The sequence below is a fragment of the Trichomycterus rosablanca genome, chromosome 1, assembly GCF_030014385.1.
Source record: "Trichomycterus rosablanca isolate fTriRos1 chromosome 1, fTriRos1.hap1, whole genome shotgun sequence".
Classification (NCBI taxonomy): domain Eukaryota; kingdom Metazoa; phylum Chordata; class Actinopteri; order Siluriformes; family Trichomycteridae; genus Trichomycterus; species Trichomycterus rosablanca.
The window spans coordinates 18,239,018-18,255,337 of NC_085988.1; the positions used below are offsets into that span (position 1 = coordinate 18,239,018).

The 16,320-nt window shown below is 37.9% G+C and overlaps 1 protein-coding gene across 1 annotated transcript in view; it reads left to right on the forward strand.

The window, feature by feature from the left end:
- The window catches only part of LOC134303218 (cilia- and flagella-associated protein 69-like), a 44,939-nt gene continuing 28,619 nt past the window's right edge, over positions 1-16,320 (forward strand). Inside the window, exons 1-11 of the mRNA XM_062988592.1 lie at positions 1-272; positions 2,850-2,906; positions 5,368-5,433; positions 7,321-7,430; positions 7,511-7,587; positions 11,556-11,654; positions 11,735-11,887; positions 11,986-12,163; positions 14,625-14,748; positions 14,839-14,887; positions 14,975-15,096. Coding sequence (XP_062844662.1) covers positions 150-272; positions 2,850-2,906; positions 5,368-5,433; positions 7,321-7,430; positions 7,511-7,587; positions 11,556-11,654; positions 11,735-11,887; positions 11,986-12,163; positions 14,625-14,748; positions 14,839-14,887; positions 14,975-15,096 — 1,158 coding nt within the window. The 5' untranslated portion in view covers positions 1-149. The remainder of the gene's footprint in view (positions 273-2,849; positions 2,907-5,367; positions 5,434-7,320; positions 7,431-7,510; positions 7,588-11,555; positions 11,655-11,734; positions 11,888-11,985; positions 12,164-14,624; positions 14,749-14,838; positions 14,888-14,974; positions 15,097-16,320) is intronic.

Here is a 16,320-nt window from a genome sequence, read left to right on the forward strand (position 1 = left end):
TGTAAACAGTTTAGCTTCAGTTCAGCAGAGTGTACGAGAGAAGTAAAGCGCTGTTTAAAAAGTTGTTTGTTTTAACATATTGTGATTTATTTATGTTATTAAGGTAGAATATTAATGTCAGTTATTAAGGAGCATCTTGTGTTTGCGGTATGATTTCAACTGAGACGCGGATAAATACAACTCACAGATCAGCCGGATCTACTTTACAGAGACGCACTGCTAAAGTCCCGGTTATTAAACAAATACTCACTGAAACACCTACGCATACTCAGGTTAGTCCTACCTCTTTTCTTATTTATCCATTTACCATCATTCATCTATCCATCTGTGCATAATTAGGTTAGTCTACATACACCGATCAACCATAACATTAAAACCACCTCCTTGTTTCTACACTCACTGTCCATTTTATCAGCTCCACTTACCATATAGAAGCACTTTGTAGTTCTACAATTACTGACTGTAGTCCATCTGTTTCTCTGCATGCTTTGTTAGCCCCCTTTCATGCTGATCTTTAATGGTCAGGACCACCACATAGCAGGTATTATTTGGGTAGTGGATCATTCTCAGCACTGCAGTGACACTGACATGGTGGTGGTGTGTTAGTGTGTGTTGTGTTGGTATGAGTGGATCAGACACAGCAGCGCTGCTGGAGTTTTTAAACACCTCACTGGTGTCACTGATGGACTGAGAATAGTCCACCAACCAAAAACATCCAGCCAACAGCGCCCCGTGGGAAGCGTCCTGTGACCATTGATGAAGATCTCTAAGATGACCGACTCAAACAGCAGCAATAGATGAGCGATCGTCTCTGACTTTATATCTACAAGGTGGACCAACTAGGTAGAAATGTCTAATTTAGTGGACAGTGAGTGGACACTATTTAAAAACTCCAGCAGCGCTGCTGTGTCTGATTCACTCATACCAGCACAACACACACTAACACACCACCACCATGTCAGTGTCAATGCAGTGCTGAGAATGATCCACCACCTAAATAATACCTGCTCTGTAGTGGTCCTGTGGGAGTCCTGACCATTGAAGAACAGGGTGAAAGCAGGCTAATAAAAGTATGCAGAGAAATTGGAGTGTAGAAACAAGGAGGTGGTTTTAATGTTATGGCTGATCGGTGTATCTCTTTATTTATCATTTTACCATAATTCATCCATCAATTCATCCATCCATTCATGCACACTCGTGTTAGTCTACCTATCTCTATTTTTTATCAATTTACCATTATTCATCCATCCATCTACAGCAGGGGTCCTCAAACTTTTTAACTTAAGGGTCGGATTATTGTTCTTCAGTATTTCGGGGGGTCGGACCGCAGATGAAATAGTAAACACACCCCAAAAACAGCTATTTACTATGTATACTGGATGTATTGTCTGCTGTGTATAACTGTAGTATAATTTTACTTCATAATGATAATGCAGACATTTTATTTATTTTAATCATTTCCATTATCCCAACTCATACGTGTTTCCCCAAAAATCAGTGTGAACTGTGAGTCTGCTTTTGCCTGACGAGACAGTAAGCATCAGGTTCCATATTTGTTACTGCCAGTCATAATAGGTAATAAGTGTTGATGAATGAGTCTGAATCTGGTTGGAGATTTAAGGTGTTTAAACTTGATAAAGTCTGCTCACAGGTACAGTGGTACCTCGGTATACGTCCTTAATCCATTCCAGATCCTTGGATTCATACCAAACAGGACGTATACCAAACAAATTCTTCCCATTAGAAATAAAGGGAAAATGATTAATCCGTTCCCATGAAAAAAAATCCTATTGTTATTGGCATATTATACGTTGATGGGGTTGTATAAAATAATGTATAAAACGGATAGTTCCGGTCCTAAAATCTGATTGGCTGAGCCGCGTTCAAAGCCGTTGTAAAATCCCCGATATAAGCGCACCTGTCACCACCTCACATCATCCCATATTAATACGCCACTGAAAAGAACAAGTACTAACTTGGTTGAACACTATTTCAAGTCATGTACTAATACATGGAAATGATATTCACACAATCACGATACGCACAATCACTCCTCTCGCCAAACCCACCATGCTTGGAGCGCCACCCGTTGGATCGCTGCCGTATAATCTACGGAGGCTCCAGGTGGCCAATTTTTGTTTTTTTCTGTTATTTTTTCCCCGCTATAATACTGTGAGTTTAAAGATGAACAGGGGCCAGACAACATGTATTGCTGCTGTGGTTAAAGGGGCCGGTCAGATGAAAGCATCGGGCCGTAGTTTGATGACCCCTGATCTACAGTATACATTAATTCATGCTCACTTGGGTTAGTTTACCTATTTCTTTATTCACCCATTTCCATTATTCCTCCATCCATATTATCAGTCTGTTCATCTATCTATTCATCCATCAATTATCTGTTTGTCCATTCATGCATCCATCCATTTATACATCTATCCATTCATGCATGCTCGGGTCAGTCTACCCATCTCTTTATTTATCCATTTACCATCCATCCATCCATCCATCCATCAATCCATTCAATAATTCGTCTGTCGATTCATACATCCATCCATTTACACAACTATCTATCCATCCATGCAAGTTAGTTTACTTTTCTCCTACCTATCATCCATCTATTCATTGTTGTAGGTTGTTTACTAAAGTGTATAATATCCAAACACATAACCTAAAGCATGTTTAAAATTAGACCAATAAAACTGGATTTAAAAGTATTTGTATTTATTATAAATCACTGCTTGCAAGATTTTTAACCACATGTTTATCACATTTTCAATTATACCTGTTTCACTTCACTATTATTTTGAAATACCCTTGTGGGTTGCATCTAAAAAGCTGATATTTTACAGGCCACTAGACATCCTGATCTTCCCCGTGTCATCCATCTCCTGCAAGATCCTGTTTCAGTAAGTAATATTGCTAAAACAACCGTATCTTTCAATTTCTGTTCACCACATTTGTATGCCATTGTATGTATTATTATTATAGACAGTAGTTTCAGCTTGTTGTATTGTACGAGAAAGTAACAGAAAATGAACACATAAAAACTGCAGTCACCAGTATTTTGTTTGAAATAGATGTGATCAGGTTAAGACTGGGAGGTCGGGCTTTGGAAAATGTTTTCCTTTGTGGGGCATTTAGTAATTTAGCTGTGATCTAGCATATTGACCACAACAACCATCAGGTTTAATAATTAGTATTTTGTAAAGAACCAGTCCTAAAAATGTCAACAAAGTAGCATTCAGCCGACTCTCAGACCACAAAACAAGTTTCCATTGTGCAACAGTTCCATTATGAGTGAGTAAATAACACTGATTATCTCTTCATCACGGCACCTGTTAGTGGGTGGGATATATTAGGCAGTGAGTGAACATTTTATCCTCAAAGTTGATGTGTTAGAAGCAGGAAAAATGAGCAAGTGTAAGGATTTGAGCAAGTTTGACAAAGGCCGGCTGACGACTGGGTCAAAGCATGTCCAAAACTGAAGCTCTTGTGGGGTGTTTCAAGTTCTGCAGTGGTCAGTAAAAGTGGTCCAAGCTAGGAACAGTGGTAAACCAGCGACAGGGTCATGGGCAGCCAAGGCTCGTGGGGAGCGAAGGCTGATCCCGTGTGGCTGATCCAACAGCCGAGCTACTGTAGCTCAAATTGCTGAAGAAGTTAATGATACCACAGCATATCTTCAGGGGTCTAGTGGAGTCCATGTATTGACGGGTCAGGGCTGTTTTGGCAGCGAAAGGGGGACCAACACAATATTAGGAAGGTGGTCATAATGTTATGCCTCATCGTGTATCTTTTTTTTTTAATGTTTTGTCTAAATATATGTCAAAGTACACTTACAAATTACTAATTTATTGTTTATTTAAGCAATAGAACACGAGAGGGAGTGTGTTATCGCCTTCGGCTCGTGCCTGCGACCGAATCACAGCCGTGATGTTATTCGTGATAACACACGACCTCGAGTGTTCTATTGCTTTAATACAACAGTTTTTACAAAATAAAGAAAGAAAATAAATCAAAGAAGCCCTGAATTTCATAATAAATATGCTTTAATATTGACAATACCTTCCGCCAAAAAGTAGTTCCACAACGAATATAAAGTTTAACACTACAAAGCAGACATCCCAAGTTGAAAAAACTCATTTCAGGGAGGTAAGAACAACAAGAAGAAAAAGTCAAGAACCTCCGAAGAGAAAAAAAGGAACAAAAAACATCTTGCACACACCCAAGGATATTGGTGAGAACAGAACTCTTAGGAGCTGCTAACTGGGCTATTAAGCTAACTGTTCGCGTTACAAACACATTAATGTTCCCTACATAGTGCACTAGATTGTGTATCGGATAACGCATTCATGTTCACTACATAGTGCACTAGACAATATATTAGACAATTGGTTATGTTCCCTACACAGTGCGCTAGATTGTATATCAGATAATGGATTTAAAACGCGATCAGGAAAAAAAGGCTGTGTCGCCTGCGTGCGCGTTTGTGTGCATGAAGCTTGTCGTTACTGGCAACGCGTCAGCGGAGTAATACAGTTGTGGTGTGAAAAGACCGTGCTGTTATCACCAATATCAGCACAGTTAGAACGCTTCTCAACCAATCAGATTGTAAGGTCGGAACTAACTGTTGTATAATACTATTTTACATAACAGGGGCTGGGGTGGTGCAGCAGTCTGTTACTCTAGCCCACCACCACTGAGATCCTGGTTAGAATCTCAGTAGGTTATATTGGCTGGTGGGGTGCCTACACAGACATGATTGGATGTGTGTGAGGAGGTGCGCTTGTCAGTGTGCTCTCAGTGCTGGTCCCAAGCCCAGAAAGGACATCCAGCGTTAAAACTGTGCCAAATCAAATATGCAAATTCAACCTTCAGTTGAACTTTTATAATCAATTACCATACATTCTACACTGGGTATGAGAACATGCAGTTTTTAATCAGTAAAAGATGCATAACTTTAAAAATAAAAATGCCAGTATGAGATTGATGTTGTGTAAAGGGAAAATACGTTTTCAAAACTGGATTGGGCAGCCTTGGATGAAAGCTGGAAACTTTTTCTCCTTTACATCAATTACTAACATGAATAAATGAATCTCTTCACTAATTGGCTAACATAATTAGTTTGAGGTTCTAATAAATAATGGAGCTGGTTTTTAAAGCCATTTAAAACAAAGTATTTTGCATAAAGTCTGCTCTGACAACTGGCCTTAGTCTGCTCTGACAACTGGCCTATGTTTGATGCAATTACTGCTAGGCTGCAGATGTGGTAGACAGAGCCTGGGTTGAAAAATACTTGGGTTGGTAAAATACTGGTTGGTAAACTGATTTGGTATACTAAGATTATTTTAAGTATGTTCTCTTTTTCAGTGCTCCCTAAAAGAGAGGAACCTTTTTGCCTTGAAGAAAGTAGTGAAGAGATGCCAGAAAGGCTATGTATCCTTACTGAGAACATAATAAGTGCCACATGCCCATGTCTTAAAGGGGAATTAAACAGGCTGGCTGATTCTGTTGAGTCTAATTATGGACTATCTACTGTACCTTATTATATATGGGCTTTCCCAGCATCTGGTTAACATTAAATTACCAGTTTATTAGGTTCACTTAACTTGTACTACCTACCTGGACTCATTGGTACACCTACCTTAAACCTAATAACTATATGATAGGTGTATTAACTATGCAAACCATATGGGTGCACTGTAGGGACCACAGGTAAACCACTACTGACCAGACACTATTTAGATGGTAAGTCTACTTTGACACACCTTAACATGTTTTATATGGCTAAAGCTATGTATACACCCCTCTTAATTACTTAGATGAGTCTTAATTACTTAGACCCTTCTTAATTAGTTTAGATGTTTTAGCAACACCCACTGCTAACAGGTGTATTAAAGCAATACATTTAAATCATCCAGATGCTTTCAAGATGACCACAGTTTGCACAAGGGAAGGTCCATACAGTTTGGTTTAACAAGTTTTGTGTGAAAGAAGTCTGGTGGCCTTTACAGAGCCTTGACATCAACCCCATTAAACACATTTGAAATAAATGTAGAAGTTGATTGGCAAGTCTTTCTAGAAGAGTGAAGGCTTTTGTAGATGTGTAGTAATGCCCATAGTTTTGGAATAGGATGTTCAACAAGCTTATGGTCAGGTATCCACATACTGTTGGCCATATAGGGTGTACTGGACTAGAGCAGTGGCTCTCAAGAAAAAAAGCTTGGCCTAGCAGAGAAAAAATATGCTGAACAGATAAGAAATGTAAATATCACTTTCCTTATTGGTGTGGGCTTTCTTCCGGTACTCTGGTTTCACAGTGTGAAACTCTGGTAAACACAATGTGGAGTGGCTACTTTAAAGTATCCATATGTGTAATTTAGTGAATTTGTGACATCCTGGGATAAATTGGCACCTATGGTTTAGGGTGTATTTCTGTTATGTGGCCAGTGTTTTACCTGCCACAGCTCTAATCAGCAATATAGAAATGCATAAATATATTGGGAGGCATATTGGTTTGATGACTTAAATAGTGAATGACATAGTAGTAATAGTGAATAGGGTTTCCACTCACCTCATAAAAACATGCTAAAGAGTAACTGACTACTGTTAATTACCCATAGGTGTGAGTTGAGCATTTGTTTGCTCTGTGATGTTCTGGTAGTTAATGAAAATATAATTTCCAAACTAAAACATATGATAAGACATTTAGACAACATGTAGGCTATTGGTGAAAAACAGCAATGTTACAAGCTTAATTTAACCCCCTTTTTACTGTAGTGTAGAACATGAATAGAGTTTCCTATGCATGTTAAGCTAAAAAAATGTATAGCATTACCGCAATTAAATGAAAAAGGGAAAAACATGATGGCCTGTGTGGGGGTCCAAAACATTATCTTAAAAACTTTGAAGCTTGGAAAGAAAAAATCATACTGGTGGAATAAGCACATATGCTCTATAGTCAGTAATTGTATACTGTAATTTTGCTTGTAAAAAATGACAGTGCACCTAATGAAATGGCAAATCACAGCAAGAAGGTCCTGGGTTCAATCCCCAGGTGGGGTGGTCCGGGTCCTTTCTGTGTTTTCTCCCCGTGTCCGCGTGGGTTTCCTCCGGGAGCTCCGGTTTCCTCCCACAGTCCAAAGACATGCAAGTGAGGTGAATTGGAGACACAAAATTGTCCATGACTGTGTTCAATATAAACTTGTGAACTGATTAACCTTGTGTAATGAGTGACTACCGTCCCTGTCATGAATGTTAAATTTAGAAATTCTAAATTTGGGGCTTATAATAAGGGCTTTTCCTTAATATCACTTATTCAAGTTTTTGAAAGATATTGCAGACATCTTTAAGATTATAAACATCTGTGCGGATAAATCTAAAGAACATGCTGAATATGCTTCCATACTGTGTGATCTCTTACACATATGCAGGTAAGTTCTCCATGTTTACCAGTCATACCACTAATAACTTGGTTCCTGCAGTAAGTTAATGGTGATTAATTCTTTTGTAGACTTCCTTTTCTGAAGGAGAAGACTTCTGATGAAGTAAAGCATGCTAAAGTAGTGACAGACTCGCTGTCTCAGATGGGTATGTTATGAGACTATACATGTTGCAATTATTACATAATCAGCTGATTGCAGTTATGTTGAATGAGATTATTTGATGAAAGTCTGTAGTGATTTATGATGAGATAATTTGGTTATAATATTTAGTTGTGGATTATTTAATGAGAGTCTTTAGTTGTGGTTATACTGAGATTATTTAATGAGAGTCTTTAGTTGTGGTTATACTGAGATTATTTAATAAGAGTCTGTATTTGTGGTTATACTGAGATTATTTAATAAGGGTCTGTAGTTGTGATTTATACTGAGATTATTTGATGAGAGTCTGTAGTTGTGGTTATACTGAGATTATTTAGTAAGTGTCTGTGATTGTGGTTATACTGAGATTATTTAATAAGAGTCTGTAGTTGTGGTTATACTGAGATTATTTAATAAGAGTCTGTAGTTGTGGTTATACTGAGATTATTTAGTAAGAGTCTGTAGTTGTGGTTATACTGAGATTATTTAATAAGAATCTGTAGTTGTGATTATACTGAGATTATTTGATGAGTCTGTAGTTGTGATTTATACTGAGATTATTTAATGAGAGTCTTTAGTTGTGGTTATACTGAGATTATTTAGTAAGAGTCTGTAGTTGTGGTTATACTGAGATTATTTAATAAGAGTCTGTAGTTGTGGTTATACTGAGATTATTTAGTAAGAGTCTGTAGTTGTGGTTATACTGAGATTATTTAATAAGAGTCTGTAGTTGTGGTTATACTGAGATTATTTAATAAGAGTCTTTAGTTGTGATTTATACTGAGATTATTTAATGAGAGTCTTTAGTTGTGGTTATACTGAGATTATTTAGTAAGAGTCTGTAGTTGTGGTTATACTGAGATTATTTTAAAAGAGTCTGTAGTTGTGGTTATACTGAGATTATTTGATGAGTCTGTAGTTGTGATTTATACTGAGATTATTTGATGAGAGTCTGTAGTTGTGGTTATACTGAGATTATTTAGTAAGAGTCTGTAGTTGTGGTTATACTGAGATTATTTAGTAAGAGTCTGTAGTTGTGGTTATACTGAGATTATTTGATGAGAGTCTGTAGTTGTGATTTATACTGAGATTATTTAATAAGAGTCTGTAGTTGTAATTTATACTGAGATTATTTAATAAATCTGTAGTTGTGATTGATACTGAGATTATTTAATAAGAGTCTGTAGTTGTGATTTATACTGAGATTATTAGATGAGAGTCTGTAGTTGTGATTTATACTGAGATTATTTGATGAGAGTCTGTAGTTGTGATTTATACTGAGATTATTAGATGAGAGTCTGTAGTTGTGATTTATACTGAGATTATTTGATGAGAGTCTGTAGTTGTGATTTATACTGAGATTATTAGATGAGTCTGTAGTTGTGATTTATACTGAGATTATTTGATGAGTCTGTAGTTGTGATTTATACTGAGATTATTAGATGAGAGTCTGTAGTTGTGATTTATACTGAGATTATTTGATGAGAGTCTGTAGTTGTGATTTATACTGAGATTATTTGATGAGAGTCTGTAGTTGTGATTTATACTGAGATTATTTGATGAGTCTGTAGTTGTGATTTATACTGAGATTATTTGATGAGAGTCTGTAGTTGTGATTTATAATGAGATTATCTGATGAGAGTCTGTAGTTGTGATTTATACTGAGATTATTAGATGAGAGTCTGTAGTTGTGATTTATACTGAGATTATTTGATGAGTCTGTAGTTGTGATTTATACTGAGATTATTTGATGAGAGTCTGTAGTTGTGGTTATACTGAGATTATTTAGTAAGAGTCTGTAGTTGTGGTTATACTGAGATTATTTAGTAAGAGTCTGTAGTTGTGGTTATACTGAGATTATTTGATGAGAGTCTGTAGTTGTGATTTATACTGAGATTATTTAATAAGAGTCTGTAGTTGTGATTTATACTGAGATTATTTAATAAATCTGTAGTTGTGATTGATACTGAGATTATTTAATAAGAGTCTGTAGTTGTGATTTATACTGAGATTATTTGATGAGAGTCTGTAGTTGTGATTTATAATGAGATTATCTGATGAGAGTCTGTAGTTGTGATTTATACTGAGATTATTAGATGAGAGTCTGTAGTTGTGATTCATACTGAGATTATTTGATGAGAGTCTGTAGTTGTGATTGATACTGAGATTATTTGATGAGTCTGTAGTTGTGATTTATACTGAGATTATTAGATGAATCTGTAGTTGTGACTTATACTGAGATTATTTGATGATAGTCTGTAGTTGTGATTTATAATGAGATTATCTGATGAGAGTATGTAGTTGTGGTTATACTGAGATTATTTAGTAAGAGTCTGTAGTTGTGGTTATACTAAGATTATTTAGTAAGAGTCTGTAGTTGTGGTTATACTGAGATTATTTGATGAGAGTCTTTAGTTGTGATTTATACTGAGATTATTTAATAAGAGTCTGTAGTTGTGATTTATACTGAGATTATTTAATAAGAGTCTGTAGTTGTGATTTATACTGAGATTATTGGATGAGTCTGTAGTTGTGATTCATACTGAGATTATTTGATGAGTCTGTAGTTGTGATTTATACTGAGATTATTGGATGAGAGTCTGTAGTTGTGATTTATAATGAGATTATTTGATGAGAGTCTGTAGTTGTGATATATACTGAGATTATTAGATGAGTCTGTAGTTGTGATTTATACTGAGATTATTTAATAAGAGTCTGTAGTTGTGATTTATACTGAGATTATTAGTTGAGTCTGTAGTTGTAATTTATAATGAGATTATCTGATGAGAGTCTGTAGTTGTGATTTATACTGAGATTATTAGATGAGAGTCTGTAGTTGTGATTTATACTGAGATTATTTGATGAGTCTGTAGTTGTGATTTATACTGAGATTATTAGATGAGTCTGTAGTTGTGACTCATACTGAGATTATTTAATAAGAGTCTGTAGTTGTGATTTATACTGAGATTATTTAATAAGAGTCTGTAGTTGTGATTTATACTGAGATTATTGGATGAGTCTGTAGTTGTGATTCATACTGAGATTATTTGATGAGTCTGTAGTTGTGATTTATACTGAGATTATTGGATGAGAGTCTGTAGTTGTGATTTATAATGATATTATTTGATGAGAGTCTGTAGTTGTGATATATACTGAGATTATTAGATGAGAGTCTGTAGTTGTGATTTATACTGAGATTATTTGATGAGTCTTTAGTTGTGATTTATACTGAGATTATTTGATGAGTCTGTAGTTGTGATTTATAATGAGATTTTTTGATGAGAGTCTGTAGTTGTAATTTATAATGAGATTATCTGATGAGAGTCTGTAGTTGTGATTTATACTGAGATTATTAGATGAGAGTCTGTAGTTGTGTTTTATACTGAGATTATTTGATGAGAGTCTGTAGTTGTGATTTATACTGAGATTATTTGATGAGTCTGTAGTTGTGATTTATACTGAGATTATTAGATGAGTCTGTAGTTGTGACTCATACTGAGATTATTTAATAAGAGTCTGTAGTTGTGATTTATACTGAGATTATTTAATAAGAGTCTGTAGTTGTGATTTATACTGAGATTATTGGATGAGTCTGTAGTTGTGATTCATACTGAGATTATTTGATGGTAGTCTGTAGTTGTGAATTATACTGAGATTATTTGATGAGAGTCTGTAGTTGTGATTTATACTGAGATTATTTGATGAGAGTCTGTAGTTGTGATTTATACTGAGATTATTTGATGAGAGTCTGTAGTTGTGATTTATACTGAGATTATTTGATGAGTCTGTAGTTGTGATTTATACTGAGATTATTAGATGAGTCTGTAGTTGTGACTTATACTGAGATTATTTGATGATAGTCTGTAGTTGTGATTTATACTGAGATTATTTGATGATAGTCTGTAGTTGTGATTTATAATGAGATTATCTGATGAGAGTATGTAGTTGTGATTTATACTGAGATTATTTCTACAGGTTATCTGATGAGGTTACCAAACACCAAAGTCAGAGAGCAAATCTGTGCTTCCATTATATCACTGTACACTCCTGACAAACCAAAGCACTATGACGATGGTGAGTCTCTGCATAACATCATACTTTTTTATTTTGTGTTTATTTCGTTTTATTTAATGTAATGGGTCTTCATACATTAGGTGTGTGTCCCACAAGTCTGGCTTACAGACGGGAGCTGATAGAGCACAGCAGTCTGGCCGAAACTCTTCTGATGTCACTGGCTGTTCTGGAGAACCAGCTGTCGGTCAAACTGCAAGTCCTTCAGGTCCTACAGATTCTGTCCCGTTCTTCTGGTGAGCTCTTCATTCAGTCAGATTATTTTGTAATGGCAGGAGTGTATAATAAAGTTAGCATGTGTGTAATGATCCTATCCTATATGTGGCCTTCCTAGCTGTAAATTGTAGCCTGATCCTGAAGGCAGAGGGAGCTCAGAAAATCTGTTTTCACATGAACGAGCCGGATCCGTCAGGACAGATGCTTTTCCGCTCCACTGAGATCCTGTGGAACCTGTTAGACAAAGGCTCCAGAGAGGAGGTTACCAACCAGCTCAGCAACATGGACTGCATCATGTGAGTTCTCTTCATCTACTCTGACTTATGCACTTAAACAGATTTTACAAATGCATTTCTGTAACGTAAACTTATTGTTTAATGAGTCACAGATAGAAAAACGGTAATGGCAAAAAAGTACTCAGGACAGTTTTGCTACTGCTTACCCATCTACACTTGCTGTCAGATTTAAATGATTTCTGTAACTGTTTTTTTTTGTATGTTTTTTATTTATTTATTGTTGAATAAATAAAACTATAACGAGGCTAGACGTGCTTTGCTTCTAAAACGTAAGACGAATCCACACACCTGCAATTGTTCTAACCAAGGTAGAAAAATTCTGTGGATAAAAAGTCACTAACAAATAGGGCTAAAGGCAAATGAATAATATGGCCAAAATAACAGAAACAAATTAACAAATCAAAGACACAAAAACATCTGCAGCCCACAACAGTAAAAGTAGATGAAACAGGAGTAGCACAGACGAACAGCTTAGCCACTGAATTGTGATGCCCAGATAAAAATAAGGAGGGTTGCACCAGAATAATCTGCTGTGGCGATCCCCAAAAACAAGAGCAATCAAAAGCTGGGGATGTCTGCTGGGTACGTCCCTTTACTTTGTCCCATCTAGGGTATATCCAATTTCCTTTGTGTACCCTGATGCCCTCAGTTGCATTCACGACACCCTCACTGGCCAAAAAAGGCCACATTCTGTCACATACCTCCATTAAAACCTACGACGGTAAACCAGAGCCACTGTAAAAAAAATTCATTTAATATGCTCCATTTTGTCTGTGGTACTTTAAACTGGCAAACCAACAACGACCGTCATAGGACACCATTTTGATCTAATCCTCAAAATCGAAACAAGTACAAAAATTTAACAATTGCCCCAATACTCCCTTGTTCAAATCTATATGAGTCGCCTCTCTCTTCTTACCCTGATGCGCCCATCACTCTGGAACAGGGTAAATCTGGACTCATCAGACCACATGACCTTCTTCCATTGCTCCAGAGTCCAATATTTATGCTCCCTAGCAAATTGAAGCCGGTTTTGCCGGTTAGCCTCACTGACAAGTGGTTTTCTTAAGGCTACACAGCTGTTCAGTCCCAATCCCTTGAGTTCCCTTCGCATTGTGCGTGTGGAAATGCTTTTACTTTCACTATTAAACATTTCCCTGAGTTCTACTGTAGTTTTTCTACCATTTGATTTCACCAAACGTTTAAGTGATCGCCGATCACGATCATTCAAGATTTTTTTCCGACCACATTCCTTCCTCGAAGATGATGTTTCCCCCCCACTGTCCTTCCACTTTTTAATAATGTGTTGGACAGTTCTTAACCCGATTTTAGTAATTTCAGCTTCTCCTTAGATGTTTTCTCTGCTTGATGCATGCCAGTAATTTGACCCTTCTGAAACAGATTAACATCTTTTCCATGACATGGTTGTTTACAAATGAGAAGCTACTTACTGCATCAGTTAGGGTTAGCAGAATGTGTATAAATCATTACTAAGCATATAGGGTAAATAATTATAAATTGCTGACACAAGTCAATTTATAAAAGTGGTCAGCCCTTCAACAAACACCATCATTTATGAGGAAGGAAAGTTCAGATGGAGTCATTACCTTGATGATGAAACAGCGCCTCCTACGGTCTGGTTGGTGTTAAAATCCGTCTCTCACCACCTGGTGAAAGACAAATGAATGAGGAACCACCCTGGACAGGTCGCCTGTCCATCACAGGGCAAACACACACACACATCTCCATTTAACCTGACTGCATGTCTTTGGACTGTGGGAGGAAACCAGAGCTCCATGAGGGAACCCACACAGACACGGTGAGAACATGAAACTCTACACAGAAAGGACCCGGACCATCCCACCTGGGAATTAAGCCCAGGACCTTCTTGCTGTGAAGTGACATTGCTACCCACTGAGCCACTGTGCTGCCCTCACACGGCAAACACACAAATGCTGGGTAATGTAGCATCTCCAATTAACCTGACTGCATGTCTTTGGACTGTGGGAGGAAACTGGAGCTCCCAGGTGAAACGCACACGGACACAGGGAGAACATGCAAACTCGACACAGAAAGGACCCGGATCGCTCCACCTGGGAATCGAACTCAGGACCTTCTTGCTGTGAGGTGACAGTGCTACCCACTGAGCCACTGTGCCACCCATGAATGAATAAATTAGAAGAAAATAAATGGAGCGAGGCAGGGCTGAGTAATGAATGCTGGTTCATGGCATTTCTGCAGGTGCTTTTATTACCCAATAAGGTAAGTATTTAAGAGCGTTGAGTAAGTTTGTGTTGGGGTTTAAACTAAGCATTTTCTCAGCTTTAAATTTTGGATTTTAATGTATTTTGTTCTGTTTGTGTTCATGTTGTTTAGAGGCAATAACTATGTCATAAATCTATTCTGACTAGTTGAGGATGTAATTTGTTCCTTACATGACTAAGTGTGATTTGTATGGCAGGGTTCTGAAAGAGGCTTTTTTGCATCACTTACTTAACGGCTATCGACATTACGACCGTCAGCTCCGCAACGACCTTCTAGTGATTACCACCCTGATCGCAGAAAACCCCAAAGCTTCTCTAGTAGTATGTATGGCTATTGCTCATTCTGTCACCATCCTCAATCCTGACTGTTCTTATTTTATTAAAAAACAACGTTAATGCTGTTTCCTCCAGGAGAGTGGGTTTGCCAAGCAGCTTGTCATGTTCGCCACCTATCCTGAGTGTAAGTTTTCAAACCATTCACTGGATAATCTCATGATTAATAAGATTATTATATAATTTAAAAGCAACTTTGGTTTCTGTGCTGCAGTGAGAAGCCATAACCCACTGATCAGAAACTTCAAGCTGGCTTTTACAAGTGAAGACTTTGAGATGAAGAAGCTGTTGCTAAACCTAATTGTTGTGCTATCCAGAGATTTGACTGCTGTGCAGGTAAGGAGAGATTTAGAAGATTTAGATTTAGAGACTTGGTTTGCATAGAACAAATAGGTTAAAAAAAAAAAGCAATTTGAAAGTATTCTGTGTTTGAGGCATAACATTATGTCCACTGACACGTGAAGTGAATAATACTGATTATGTCTTCATCACTGCAACTGTTAGTGGGTGGGATATATTAGGCAGCAAGTGAACATTTTATCATCAAAGTTGATGTGTTAGAAGCAGGAAAAATGGGCAAGTGTGAGGACTTGAGCGAGCAAGGTTTATCAGGGGCCAAATTGTGATGGCTAGACGACTGGGTCCAAAACTGCAGCTCTTGTGGGGTGTTCCCGGTCTGCAGTGGTCAGTGAGTGGTCCAAGGCCGCTCAGGTGGCGCAGCGGTAAAGTACGCTTGTGCACCAAAGTTGGGGTTCTGAATGCATCGCATCGAATCTCGACTCTACCTTTCCGACTGGGTTGGGCGGCAGTATGAACAACAATTGGCTGTTGTTCAGGGTTAGAGGGTAGAGAGTTGGATCATAGGTCCTCATAACTGGTACAACTGTGGCCCCTGCTGGCTGACTGATGGTGCCTGCACAGGGCTGAGAAATAATGCTGATGGGGGTGTGACCCTCCGTACACAGCGTCCATTAGTGTATGAACTCGACTCGTGCAGGTGAAAAATGCAGTCTGTTCTGATTGTGTACCGGAGGGGGCGCAAGTCAGTTGAGAGGCGTCCTCAGTCAGCGGTGAAGGGTCGAATCAGTATAGAGGACGCAGTCAGGGTAATTGGACCCGACTAGAATAGCGGAGAAAAACTGTGGGAAAAAAGTGGGGAAAAATAGATAATAATAATTTTTAAAAAGTGGTCCAAGGAAGGAACAGTGGTAAACCAGTGAAACGGGCCAGTGATAGCTCAGTGGTTAAGGTACTGGACTAGTAAACAGAAGGTTGCCGGTTCAAGCCCCACCACCACCAAGTTGCCACTGTTGGGTCCCTGAGCATGCCTGAGCAGTCCCTGAGCAAGGCCCTTAACCCTCAATTGCTCATCGTGTTCAGCTCATTGTGTAAGTCGCTTTGGATAAAAGCGTCTGCTAAATGCTGAAAATGTAAATGTAAACCGGAGACAGGGTCATGGCTTGTTGATGCACGTGGGGAGCGAAGGCTGGCACGTGTGGTCAGATCCAACAGACGAGCTTCTGTAGCTCAAACTGCTGAAGGTTAATGCTGCTTCTGATA